The 14,748-nt window shown below is 36.2% G+C and overlaps 1 protein-coding gene across 5 annotated transcripts in view; it reads right to left on the reverse strand.

The window, feature by feature from the left end:
- The window catches only part of FOCAD (focadhesin), a 329,244-nt gene that overhangs the window by 200,240 nt on the left and 114,256 nt on the right, over positions 1-14,748 (reverse strand). For all 5 annotated transcript variants that reach the window (XM_053571667.1, XM_053571636.1, XM_053571657.1 and 2 more), the window contains 2 exons: positions 12,543-12,745; positions 3,660-3,917 (listed from right to left, as the gene is read on the reverse strand). In XM_053571667.1, the coding sequence (XP_053427642.1) occupies positions 3,660-3,917; positions 12,543-12,745 (461 nt within the window). The remainder of the gene's footprint in view (positions 1-3,659; positions 3,918-12,542; positions 12,746-14,748) is intronic.

Raw genomic sequence — 14,748 nt, forward strand, 5'->3', positions numbered from 1 at the left:
TTATAAGTAAAGACTATCATATGAAAATAACTCTCTAAAATAAATCAATGTCTTTATAATTTTCAAGACTTTCATGAGAATTCACTCAGGGTGCTCATTCTTAGACTTCTTACTACAATACTGCAAGACATTCTCTCCAAGAATTTTGAAGAGCATTTAATTTTTACACAATACTATCTGACCTGAGCTTGAATGTATATTCTACAAAGTGAGTCTCATGATATCTGGGCAAGAAAACCATAAGGATTATTATTAACTGGAGAAAATTCTTACTTTTTTTCAAATGTTTGTTTACCACTTCATCTACAGGTAACTTTCTAGTCACATTAATGTTACCATCTGTGTCCAGTTAATCTAAAATGGAACTCACAAGATCAGGCTCCCTTCACACCATTTATCTGCATAGGCTTCCATGACCCTAAATGTACTACACCTAATGGAAAATATATGGCACACTGAAAACTCACACTAGGAAGAAAAGATTCATCAAATTGCATGATAGGTAAGAAGTAACAGTCATTTTTTAAAGTCGCTTTTTTTTTTTTACTATTATTACCCCTAACATAGTGTTTCTAATTAATATTAATTTGTATTACTACTAACTAGTACTAGAATAAAAGAAACAATAGTATCAACACGTACTTCTTATGGCTTATCTCTTTCAAATTTATCAAATATCTTCTCTCATAAGGCCTAACAGTAGGATTCTTACAATAAATCAAAGGCACATTCAAACATGATATTTACATAACCAATTTGGAGGTAATAGACTCCTCCCATAGAAGTTAGGTAACCACCAAAACAGAAGTGGAAGACAGCCTTGAAATTTTCTCTTTAGACTGCTAAAAAATGATGCTAAGTAAATAGGTAAGATTAACTTGAATATAAGCCAATGATTATTGCCCTTCTTTCTATAAGGTAAGAAAGGATAAACACACATGAAATAACACCTTTCATGTAGTCTTGTCAACTAAATGAAATAGAAATCACTCCACCAATTATAGATTACTACTCTAGTTTCATTTTCATAGCATCTACTCTAAGAATCTATTCACAATTAGAAAATCTGCTTTTTCAAAATATTCAGTCCTTTCTTTTTGGCTGTTTTACGTTGTAAGTGAGAGATCAGTAAAATAATAGGAAATAGTCACTTCATAAGGAAAAGTGAGTGGGGGGGAAACCATTACCTCCTATTTCTAGGAAACTTCTTTTCTCCTTTTCTCCAAAGACTTAAACTTCACTTCTAAGTTCTTAATGGTATTGCCTTTGCTTATGCATAAATGGGGGTAATTATATGTAAACATTTTACCCTAACATTCATTTTAACAGCACAATTACTCTGGGCATTTTTTTTATGCCTTTCAAAACCACCTGAAAAAATAATCAACAAAAGTATAACACACTGACTTCAGTTTACAGTATTGCTTTTTAATAAATATTTATTGAATTAATAAATGAACCTGTATGGTCACCCTAGTGGTTCCCAACCTGCCCCATTCATGGTACACATGAATATGTTTATAAAGATACTAGGGTGAATGAATGAATGAATGAATGCGGCCAAAGCTAACATCCATAGATTTTAGGCAGCCTGGGCAGAGGCAACCACCTGGCTGCCAAAGTGCTGACAGGTTATGGTATCTCAGCACACCCACCACATTTACAGCATTGCAATGTACCTGGAACACGAATTGAGAAGTTCTGCTCAACATATTTTGCCTATTTAACAGACAAACTATTTTTCCTTTGGAAAACCATACCACCCTCACTCTCCATGAACCTGGTGATAGAGACAATTTTAGAGCCCTGACACTACACCCACTTTCATTCCACCCAGGATGGCAAATTAAACTGCTCCATTATCCTATCCTGATGGTTGGTCCGACGTGAGCACATGAGCCAAGCAAGACCTATCCAAGCATTCTCTACTTCTCTTTTCCTTTTATACATTGACCGTAAGGTTATAAAGCTTTATGCTTCTAGCCAATTCAGAGAGGGAAGAAAGAACCTAGAGAAGAAAGTGCCTTGAAAAAACTGTCTAGGCTATGGATTATCCTGAATACTAGACCTAATAAAAACTAGAAGAGAAGATTCTGAATGTTCCCAACACAAAAAAATAGTAAATGTTTGAGGTAATGGATAGACTAATTATCCTGATTTGATCATTACACACTGTATACATGTATCAAAAGATCACTCTATATCCCATAAATATGTAAAATTATTATATGTCAACTACAGATAAAAAGAGGGAGTCTGTCTACAGTAGCTTAAGATAGGTTTCTGTGACTTGTAACCAAAAGTATCATCCTATAATTTCAAAGATCAAACTCATCTCCTCAGAGTGTGTGTGTGTGTGTGTGTGTGTGTGTGTGTGTGTGTAAACAGAAGTAATATCTGTTTTACATCAGTAATGTACACAGATCAAGATAATCCACTGTATGACTTCAAGGGATCCTTCTTTAGATAATCTCCAGGCATTGAGTGTGCCTTAGCTATTCTAAAGAGATTATCCTACAAGGAGGCAACACGGAAAAGGAAACATTAGTTAGAAGTAGAATTATTACAGAAAGTAAAAAGAGAAATATAGTAGGAAGCAAGTTGAAACTATTCACATTGTATATATACCATAAAACAAAGGAACTTTGAGTACATGACAGATCCACTTGCAGAATCAAAATAGAAGAGGCCTGGTCAGAGTGAAAACTCTTTATGAGATATCAGCAGTTGTTTACTTGACAAAAAGGAAGGAGAATGAAAATTCTGGGGGTAAAAAGAAATCCCAAATACATTAACTTCATATCTTACATAAATACATTTACCCCACCTCTGCTACCAAGTTCCTGTCTCTAGGAACACTTAATTTTCCCATTAAGAAATGAACGCTTTCTTTACCACGCTTGGAAAAAAACACAAGCACAGATACCGATAAAAAATAAGGATAATAAAAGTGCCATTCTTACTTGGTTAGAAAACCCTTCCTTTCGCAGGAAATGCATTCTAAAGATTCTACCTGGTGAAAATAAATCACAAATCACTGTGCTAACTATGTGGTTAGTTTAAAATGCAGAAGAAAAAGAAAGTCTTATTAATGTCTGAGCACTTTCACATTACACATTTATTTCTGTGTAAATAGGAAGAAAGATTGTTTACCACCACATTCCAGCATATAAATCAGGATCATACATAGCAAAGCACCTAATACTTTTTAGTTTATTAGATCACTGAATGAAGATATGCTCACATAGCAAAAAGTTTAAAAGATATTGCATAGGCAGCTTTATCCTGAATTGACGAATCTGGGTTCCTAATGAGCAACCTTAGAACTACTGAATATGTATATTAAAATAGGTTCTAAGAGTTGGCAAAAGCATTACAAATTAGCAAATCTACCAAAAAATGGAAGAACCAGAATGCGCCATGTGTAGGTTTCTTTACAAAGTGTGATTTTACTAAAGAAATGTTTGCATCATTAAACATACACACCAGTTCAGAGTAAGAATAAAGAAGAAATTAGGATAGAGATAGCAAAAAACACACAAACAAAAAAAAAAAATCTAAAACACTTAAATAAAAATCTACAAAGTAAGAATAATCTCTGAAATTCCAAGAATTAAGCTCCCCCCACTCATTACTGTTGCATCATGCTCTTGTTTTACCTGAGAAGCATCTGCTTGGGCTAATTCCGTAGTGACCCTCAGTATTTGGTGAAGATTTTGTCCTTTATCTTCAACAAGGAGGTGAGTCAGCAGAAGGAACACATGCACAGGGATTGCAGTGGTAACAGGGAGCAAGGACTCTACTGAAGCCAACCAGTCACTTGCCGCAGACTCTTCTTTCATTACTTCAAGAATCCTCCAGACTACAAATATTGAACCATACATGCTGGTTGTAGGGAACTGAAGCCTGCAGGAGAGCTGAAAAATAAAGACAAAATAAGGCATGAATAAATGATGTAAATATATTTATCAAAAATCTACTTCTGGCATTCCCTTATTTTGTACATTCCATTGAAAGAAATCATTCCTTCCAACGAAATGAATACAAAGTAAGAATTCCTGCCAAAATCCTCTCAGCACACATTTGAAGTTAATAGGATTATACACAAAGAGAAAACAGTTGTTAGGTAGAATTCTAGAACAATTTATTACAACTTTTCTTCCTATTTACCATTCATTCCCAGTGAAGGCAGGGGGAAAAAAATGGATCAGTATACAAGATCCAAAGGCAATGGAGTTTGGGAAAAGCTATTATCACTAAAAAAGGATTCACCGATGAGAAGAAAGATAGAAAAAAAAAAAATCACTGTATTTGCCCAGCTCTCTGCCCCCATAAAAGACCGCCTGGGGCAGATGGCAGACTTGGACTGAGGACAACTCATTTTTATAACAGACGGTATGTTGATAAGAACAAAGTTGGTTCAGCTGGAGCCTGGGAATTCATTAATAATTGTGACTAACTTCTGCAACAAGAAATGGCCTGACAGCTCTAAACTGAAACAATACCCAAGATGATGTGCTCAGGTCAATCCCAGAAATGGATCCACAGAAATAAAGTAGTGTAGTCAGGGCAAGAGAGTGAATAAAACCCTGCCCTGGGAGCTGTCTTCACAGATTGCTCAGGAGAAGCCACAGACAGTAAAGACGCATAGACGTTGTCTGCTAATAGTCATTCAAATCACGTACAGTGTAATATGACAAATTAGAAACCTCTAGGTTATAACTGTCTAGTTATTAGAGGATGACTTATATGGATAACAATTGAACAGATGGAAAGTAAAAGTTAAGCTTTATGATTTTTTAATAACAGCTTTATTAAACTATAAATCATAGACTATAAAATATGCCTTCTTAAAATTTACAACTCAGGATATTTTAGTAATTTATAAAGTTATGTAACCATCACCACTATCTAATTTTTAGAACACTTTCTTACCCCAAACAAAAACCCCATCTCCACTAACCCTCATTTCCCTACCCAAACCTTCAGGCTCTAGAACAACTAATCTACTCGGTTTCTATTTTGACCATTTTACATAACAGGAAACATATGACAGTCCTTCCTGAAGGGCTTCGTTCACCTAGCATGTTTTGGAGGCTCACCCATGCTGTAGTTTCTATCAATACCTCACTATTTTTTATTGCCAAATAATATTTCATTGTGTGCATATACCATATTTTGTTTATCCAGTGTCAGCTGATGGACATTTGGATTATTTCTAATTTGGGGCTATTATGAATAACGCTGCTATAAACATTCCTATAAAAGTTTTGTAGGGATGTATGTATTCAATCCTCTTGCGTATCAAGACTGGATATGAAATGTATTTGATGAATGTCACTGTGAAAACAAATGAAGAAGCTCTATCTGTACTGATACAAAAAGATCTCTCTAATGAAATATAAGATACAGATTATGTACCTGGAACATTACTAATTTTCTTTTTTTTAAGAGCTTGAAGGGAGACTGGACATGGTGGCTCACACCTATAAAGCCAGCACTTTGGGAGGCCGAGACAAGAAGCTTGAAGTAAAGAGTTTGAGACCAGACTGAGAAACACAGTGAGGCCCTTGTCTCTACCAAAAATGATTTTAATTAGATGTGGTGGGACACATCTAGTTCTAACTATTCATGAGGCTGAAGTGGGAGAATTGCTTGAGGCCAGGAGTTAGAGGTTGCAGTGAGCTGTGATCATGCCACTGCACTCCGGCCTATTTACTAAAAACTAAACATATCTAAGTTTATATAGCTATATCTCTCTAAAAATACATTCTCCCAAAAAGATAAAATTCATTAGTGACAATGACAAAGTCCTTCAAACTTATCACAAACATCATTGGATTTAAGATTTTAAGGACCAGAATATTAGCATAACCATGCCAGCTATTAGCCATTACACAAACCGTCTAAGCCTCGCTTTCTTCTATGTAAAATTTAAGTAATGACCACTTTCCTGCCTACATCGTTGAGGTACATAAGGAGATGATATCTATAAAGCACCTAGCATAGTGACTGAAGTTTTGCAAAATACAGGGCAATATACTATCATCGCTGTCATTTTCTGAAGAGAAAAATAAAATGAGTGCACAAGGGTAAAAGAAAAATAACTTGGAAATTACCATAAGCTATGAGTTAAAAGTAGCAACATCACAGAGACAAGTAAGAATAAACAATGAAACAGAAAAGCCATCCTACATTGCTTGAAGTGTGAAATCCAGATTTAGGCTCTGTTTTTTTGTTTGTTTGCCTAAGGTTAAAGCAGCAGGAGAAATTATCTCCTAGAGTGACAGCTGCCCCTGGCACAGTCCCAAGGCAAGGATTTTCTCTCAGCAACAGCTACCAAATCCTTGCCCCAGAGTCTGAGGAAGGACCTATGAAAGTGCTAGCAGGTTCTGTCTTTTAGAGGAGAAAGTAGGTGTTAAAAAATAAAAGACAGGTTTATGTATGTGAATTATATCTCAATAAAAATAAAAGAGAGAAGAGGCATCATAGAAAAATACATTTAATGAATGGCTATAAGGCATCTTTTACAGATGTAAAGGAGTTGAGAATTTTTAAGAATCATTTAATAAAAATGTTCAGGCACATTTAGTAGTAACACTGTGACGGGCATCTGGTAGTACCTCTTCATCTAAGAGGTCTGAAAAAGAAATTGTGAAGACAGGTGAACAATATAGATTTTCACTAACTATAAAGAATGACATTCATCTGTAATAAATAGTAACTAAAACAAAAGTAAGAAGAGGGTGTAGAAACTCAAACTTTGAAATCCTTAAAAGTATAACAGATTTTTGCTAAAGGGATATTAATCACTCACTGGACAATGAGCAGAAGACTGGACTAGATAAAGCCCCACGAGAGCCTTTCTAGCACTACACCTGTGAGAAGAATCCAGACAAGCACTGGCAGACCTACGAGCGGTTGGTTATAACCACAAGAGAACCCACACCATCCTCAGTCTCATGTGTTTCAGAAGATGATGATATCAATAGAAGCCCAAGATCTCAGACTTAACTCTTTCTTAACTTTCAAACAGAAACTCGTAAAAAACCAGTGTGCTTCAATTTACTATTAATTTACTGTTTGTTTTCCTGTAAATCTGAAATGCTACTGTTATTTGCCCTCCAGATCAGTGCAAAGATAATAAATTATTGTGCCAAAAAAGGAAAGAAATGAAAATGAAAGCGGAGGTAATAGGATGCAGGTTTTAGAATCAAATAGCTAAAATCTGAATTCCAACTCTACCTTTTACCACTTATATAATTCAGACAAGTTATCTAGCTTCCCTAATCTTAGTTTTCTAGCTTTAAAATGAATATTTTAAGACACTATCAAAGAAATGTAAATCAAAACCATAATAAAACACCATTTCACACCCAAGCTAAAGTCAAAAAAGGCAGACAATAACAACAGTTGCCAAGGGTGGGGAGAAATGGGAACTCTCATACACTGCTGGTGAAAATGCAAAATGGCACAGCCCCTTTGGAAAATAATCTAGCAGTTCCACAAAATAATGAAACATACAGTTGCCATATGATCTAGCGATTCTACTCCTAGATAACGACCCAAGAGAAATGAAAAATGTTCACACAGTAACTTACACATGACTGTTCATAGCAGCATTATTCATAATAGCCAAAAAGTGCAAATAACCCTAAAGTTCAATAAATGAATAGAAGAATAAAACATGATGTTATCCATACAATGGAACATTATTTGGTCATAAAAGAAAATGAAGTACTGTTATGTGCTGGACTAACCTTGAAAACATTACACTAGGTAAATAAAAACAGTCACAAAGGCCCCCACATTGTATGATTCTATATACAGTATACACAGGAAATGACCAGAATAGGCAAATCTACATAAAGACAGAAAGTAGATTAGAGGGTGCCTAGGCTGTGGAGTGAGGGGAGGATCAGAGAATTGGCAAGTAATGACTATGGGGTGTAGTTTGGGAGCAAGTAATAAAGTGTTCTGAAGAACCAAATTATACACTTTAAATAAGTGAAGTGTATGTATGTGAATTACATTTTAGTAAAGCTATTAAAAAATAATTGGGTTCCCACTGTATGACCTTTGGCAAGCTATTTACCTTCTCTATGCCTCAGTTTTCTCTTAGGTAAAATGAGACCAATAATATTACCTACCTCAAAGAGGCTGAGTAAAATCAAATGAGTTAATACATAGCAAAGTGCTCAGAATGGAGCCTGCATATATGAAGTGCTCAATAACAACCCCATGAACAGGTGTTATTCATTTTTACCAGTTATTAATTATTCATTTTTACCAGTACCCAGGAAGGTTCATCACCTAGTCTGAGGCCATACAGGTAGAGATGGCAAAAAACTAAAATAAAACAAAACTATTGTGAGAAATGTGGGTTGACTCACATAATTCCTGGCATTCAGCACATGTTCCATAATGTAAACTTTATTAAGAAGGACAGTGACAGTCCATTTGCAAATTTTATGATTTTTAAGAGACAAATATCAAAATATTTTCTGCTTACTATATACTACTTCAAAGCAACTTCAAATAAAACTACTTGGCACTGTTTTATTACCAAAGTACCATATTTAATTTTTAAAAAGATATGAGAATCAATTGATGCATGGTAGATCTTCACTCAAACTGTCTCTGTGTCTTTCTTTTGACTAAAAACAGATTTATAGAGATGAATTTTGCCCTTCTGTGCAATTACAAGAATTTAACTTTTAGGTCCCCTTTCCTACTTCATCTCATCCATCTACCTTCACTCTCCTCCAAAAAAGCTTTTCTGATCCTGTCTTACTTCCTGTGCCAGTTACACAACTTAATACCTCGAGGCTCCACATCCACCCTTCTTTGTCTGGCTTTGTGACTCTACAACAGGACCTTGTCAACATTTCTCCTGTGTCCTTGATGCAAATGTTGGGCCTTATCATTCCCCTGTGTCCTCTGATACAATGTTAGTGCAGAAGAGATATGGCAAGGTACAGCAGAAGAAGGGGCTTCTCCTCAGGTACCCATGTGCTTTTCAGATTTCTCCTACCACAGCTGCCAAGGATGTGCAAGATACCTCCTATGGACCAGATCTGACCTGTATCACCCCAGCAAACTGCATCCTCCAGCAGGCCACAGCCACATTCTCTCCAATAGGGTCTAAATCTCAGCCTTGACCGAGCAGACCCTCTCAGTTCCTTCTGCCTGTACACTCTCTCCATAGCAGCACTAGCTGCTCCCTACATTACTACTATAACATTCCTTAGAGACATTTTTAAAACTTACCAATGGAACACCTTTTACTAGATGATAATTCTTTGTATTAAGTTTTCCTTGTTCAAATTACCAACATGTTTTCTCTCTTCTGACCAGATCCTGACTTACACACGGATGCTTTCTTTTAACTCCAACATTCTCTTGGGGAGGGTGGAGTGGGGGTGGGGGGACAGAATTTTATAAGCACTTTAGAATTTACAACTAGTGGTTGATTTCTCTTGCCTAGGGAAAACATCTAGGGAGAACACAATCGTGGTTTTAAATATCACATTTAATAGCCAAATAGAAAAGAATTCTGTTTTCTACACATTTTCAAAAGTCTTATTGGATTATGTTTTTCTTGGACTTTAAAGAGTTGAATAGTAAGTTTCCTGTCTTATACATTTTTTAATTCTTAGAAATTAGAAGAAGTTAAAATGTGTTTTATTATATGGTTACTAACACTTCAGAAATGAAGAAGTAATTACAGAATTGCATGGTACAGGACATTTAGCCTTGTTTTAATCCATCAGAAGAACTGCTCTAGCTCTAAATCAAACACTAAGTCAGACTTACCAATCTAAAAAATACTAATAAAATCGGTGGATTTCATACTGAGATTTTTCTCTAGTAAATCAAGATGGCAAAATGATCTTTTGTATTCTTCTCAAATGCTCACATTCCTTACTGATAAAAATTTGCCAAACACCTCACTTCTGGTAAACAATAGTTCAGGTATTGTGGATGCAAAGATAAGTAAGCCAAGATGTTATCTTTAAGTATGTGGAAAATAGGAGAGCATTCATTTGAGAAATGGCTAAAATATTGTTAATGCTATCATTTATGATCACCTGAAAAACATAAAACAGAAACATGTGGGGGCAGAAAAATGCAATTGTTGTAATTTAAATATTATTAATTTAAATTGTTGCGACTTCCTAAATGTCTTAGAAAATAAAGGCAAAGTATGAAAAGGACCAAAATTCCTGCCTCCAGCGAGTTCATAGTAGACCTGGAGGTAGAGACCTGCAACTTCCTGATCAAGATAAAAAACAATTAAAAATGTAAAAAAGTGCTGCGATGCAAGGAGAGAGCAATGAATTCTGACCTAGGGAGGCTGAGAACGTTTGGCTGCATCTTGAAGAATGAGTAGTTCAGACAGATAACAGAAAAGCATAGTGTCCAAAAGCAAAGATTCAGAAAGGAACTTGGAGAGTTTACAGCATGTTATATTCATGAGTGTGTTTACAAGTTCCAAACAGGTGTAGTTAAAAAAACTAAGAGTAAAATGTGGCTTAAATTTTTTATAAGAGTGATCATATACCTACTCAAAGCCTCAATAAAGCAGCACAGTATTAGAAGGTGAACATTTTAACTCTAATCGTATTCCTTCCTCTTCCCTCTTCAGCTGCTAAATAAATAAATAAATATAAAATCCAGGGCAGTGCCTGTGGCTCAGTGAGTAAGGCACTGGCCCCATATACCAAGGATGGCTGGTTTGAACCCGGCCCCAGCCAAACTGCAACAAAAAATAGTCAGGCGTTGTGCTGGGCACCTGTAGTCCCCCAGCTACTCAGGAGGCTGAGGAAAGAGAATCGCCTAAGCCCGAGAGCTAGAGATTGTTGTGAGCTGTGATGTCACAGCACTCTACCGAGGGCCACAAAGTGAAACTCTATCTCTAAAAAACAAAAAAAAATCCAGCTGTCAGTGCCCAATGAGATTCACACACCTGAGCAAATAGTAAGTTAAGCTTACATAAGTATTAGTATCTCTAATACTTATGTATTAGAGATAGTGTAATCCTTAGTAAACAATAGTTGCAATTTAAAGGAACAGAACTCTTAGACATAGCCCCCAACCCCATCCCCCATCAGGATCTAATTATTGTTCTACATGCACAAACCAAAAGGTAATGGAAAAAAGCTATTAGAATTTTGGGGCCACATTTTGTACTCCTATCAGGGCTGATGCAAGAAGAACTTCATTCTCTAAATTCAAATCAATTACCTACTTCAAGTAAGGTTTAGTCAAATAATTAGGATTTAGGAAGCTGCAACGTACATTCAATTTGCCTATAATTATAGGCTAGTTTCTGCTTTACGCTCAAACAAAGAATAATAGGTTGGATTTTGCTACTAGAACATTTAAAAAATATATAAGAAATATCTCTGCTTCTGCAAATGAAGGTAATATTTATGTAATTCCCCTCTTCCCCTCTCCATGGAGACTTCAGATGCTTCACTGGCTCTATCATATTTAATCCTCATTCCATCCCCATAAGAGTAGGAGTTGGAAAGTACTGCTACATTTTACCAAAGGCAAAACTCAACCATCAAAGGGAAAAAAGTCTGACAAATCTAGGCCTAGAACCCAGTCTCCAAGCAAACACTGACAATAGTTTACATCATTATAACAGGAAATGTAGGACCAAAAAAGAAGATTGAGGTAGGCAAGACTAGGAAAGGAGTGGCAGGTCTGCTGTCTTCCAGTTGGAGGCAGAAGAGTAGGGGCATACACAAGGGACATCAAGAGCCATTACGCCAGGGAATATGGCATAAGGGGCCATGTTAAAAATTAAGTCTTTGTTCTTACTGATCCTAGAACTTCCAGGATCACTATTTGTATTTCCCACTTTGATATGTTCCAGATCTAGCAATATGCTACACTCATCAAACAGTATGATAAGAAAAAAAAATTCTGTAATCAAATATGTTGAAGAAGCAGTAGGTTAAGTAGAATCAGCTCCTTTTTCTGTAGGGTCCCTCAAGATCTTTAACTAATAATGTGCATTAAAACTTCAAAGAGGAAAAAAGATCACACAGCATTTCCAAAACTTATTTCACAACAGGATTACTCACCCTTCCACTAGTCCAGAAGACTATATTAAGATCTCCTATACCTGGTGTGGCGCCTGTGGCTCAGTCAGTAAGGCGCTGGCCCCATATACTGAGGGTGGCGGGTTCAAACCCGGCGCCGGCCAAAATGCAACCAAAAAACAGCTGGGTGTTGTGGCGGGCGCCTGTAGTCCCAGCTACTCGGGAGGCTGAGGCAAGAGAATTGCTTAAGCCCAGGAGTTGGAGGTTGCTGTGAGCTGTGTGAGGCCATGGCACTCTACCAAGGGCCATAAAGTGAGACTCTGTCTCTACGAAAAAAAAAAAAAAAAAAAAAGATCTCCTATACCTGCCTGAAAGAATGGTAAGGTTTAATGATCAAGCAGATACTTTGTTAGAAAGGAAGATTATCTGCAGAGATATAAATCCTACACCTACACTTTAAGAGAGAATTATGGATAAACTCAATACCTTTTGGGGGACATCTCTGTAACACTCTTGCTGTACCATTTGCAAAAGGTTTAGAGCCAACTGCTGCCTAGAGGGACCCTCTTCATCCGTGGATATACACTCTTCCAATGCAGTCGAAGATAGTATCTGTAGAACCGGCATCACCAGCAGCAGAGATGACTTTGGGATTTTCTGACCCTCAGCAAAAGACAGAAGCTTCAAAGCTATTCAGCAAAATAATAATTCAAATTTTTAAATATTAATACCAAACACAATGCAGTTTTGAGTGATATGTGAGAGAGCTTTCTTGAACCTTTATAGTTGAGTCAGACAGAAAACTAGGATAACTCTCATCCTAAAGGAAAATAAAAGCATTAAAAATTGTCTTAAGCTGTTAGTGTATATAACTGAAAATTTTATGATACACTTAAAGAAGATACATATTATATATCAACTTAAGGTATACATCAACTTCCTTTCAAATTGATATATTTTTTTAATGCAATTCAACATTTGCCCATTGCCTTTAGCAAATAGAGTTCAAAAAAAACAAGAGTTCCCAGTCAATGGATAAGTAGGCCAAAGTACATGCTTCCTTTACAAACCCAGCTGAGAATTTTATTAACAGATGCTTAAGTAATCTTCAAGGTGAAACAGAACTGCCCTTCAGCTATAATTGCTAAGAAGCAGATCATGGACGTCTATCACCAGTAGAACAATCAAATCTATTTTTAAGAAATAATTCTTTTTTAACATGAGAACAACTTACAGATCAGAACATACATACAGATATACAATAATTTAGCTTCATGGAAAGTTTCCCCTAGATCAGCAGTTCTCAACCTGTGGGTCACAACCCACAGCAACTGTATTAAAGGGCCATGGCATTAGGAAGGTTGAGAACCATTATCAACCGAATGAGGTAAGACATAAATATACTTTTTCACAAGGTTATTGAATGAATTCTAATTTACTAAAAGATGTTATTCACAAGCTTCAGAGTTAAATTATCAAAATAATCAACTGATTTCCCCTCTAGACCATAAAATTCTACAAGCCTTATGTCAATGAGTTGTATTTTATATCATTTGTATGTCAAACCTTAACATGAGATGAAGTACAAAAACCTGTTAGTCCAACACTGTTAATTTGCTTTTTGTGGTGAATACTGATCTTAATCTGTAATTGTCTATTATGAAAATCCATTATCTTCAATAAAACATGAAGCATATAGAATACAACTGTTTTAATATCCTATATCATGAGTAGGGCACCGGCCCTATATACCGGAAGTGGTGAGTTCAAAACCAGCCCTGGCCAAAAAAAAAAATCCTACATTATAAAATTCCATGATTAAAGCCAGTGTTAATAATTACAAAGCATAACATTAATGCTGTGCATTTATGAAATTTTTTAAATCTCTTGGCTGTCCTACTTCTTTGAATGTCCTTTCCCAATATTACAAATAATAGTTCTTCCTTACTTTTCATTTTTCTTTTTTAAAACAGAGTCTCAAGCTGTGACCCTGGGTAGAGTGCCGTGGATCATAGCTCAGAGCAACCAACTCTTGGGCTCAAGCGATCCTCTTGCCTCAGTTATTCTATTTTTTTTTTTTTTTTTTTTTTTTTTTCAGTAGAGATGAGGTCTCTCTATTACTCAGGCTGGTCTCGAACTCATGAGCTCAAATATTCCACCCGCCTCGGCCTCCCAGAGTGCTGGGATTACAGGTGTGAGCCACCAAGCCCAGCCTTCATCCTTACTTTCCGACATGACATATTGGCTCAATAGTTTTCCGTATGGTTCCCTCTAACTTAGGGACATCCAACCTATGGCCCATGGGCCGCATGCTAATTCTGTGAGAAATTTTTTTGCTAATCTGTGGCATGAGGAGTATGCAAAGGACTTTTTTTGTTTTCACTAATCAGGGTATTTGGGTATTTAATGTGTGGCCCAAGACAACTCTTATTCTTCCAATGTGTGGCAGAGAAAAGACTGGATGTCCTGCTAACTGATATAAATTCAAATCAGACACTGAAAGGAAGAAAAAGTCTGCTATCCAACAAATAATGAAAGTATTTGAGTGTTTGATCCTGTGTCATCCTTGTAAATGAGCCACAACACAGGAGCATAGCATTAGACTTAGAAATGTGGCTTCTCTAAAGCTTTAGAACGTTTTTGTCAAAAAAAAAAAAAAAAATCCATTTATATGAAATGTCTAGAAAAGGCA

The sequence above is a fragment of the Nycticebus coucang genome, chromosome 2 (assembly GCF_027406575.1).
Source record: "Nycticebus coucang isolate mNycCou1 chromosome 2, mNycCou1.pri, whole genome shotgun sequence".
NCBI classification, from domain to species: domain Eukaryota; kingdom Metazoa; phylum Chordata; class Mammalia; order Primates; family Lorisidae; genus Nycticebus; species Nycticebus coucang.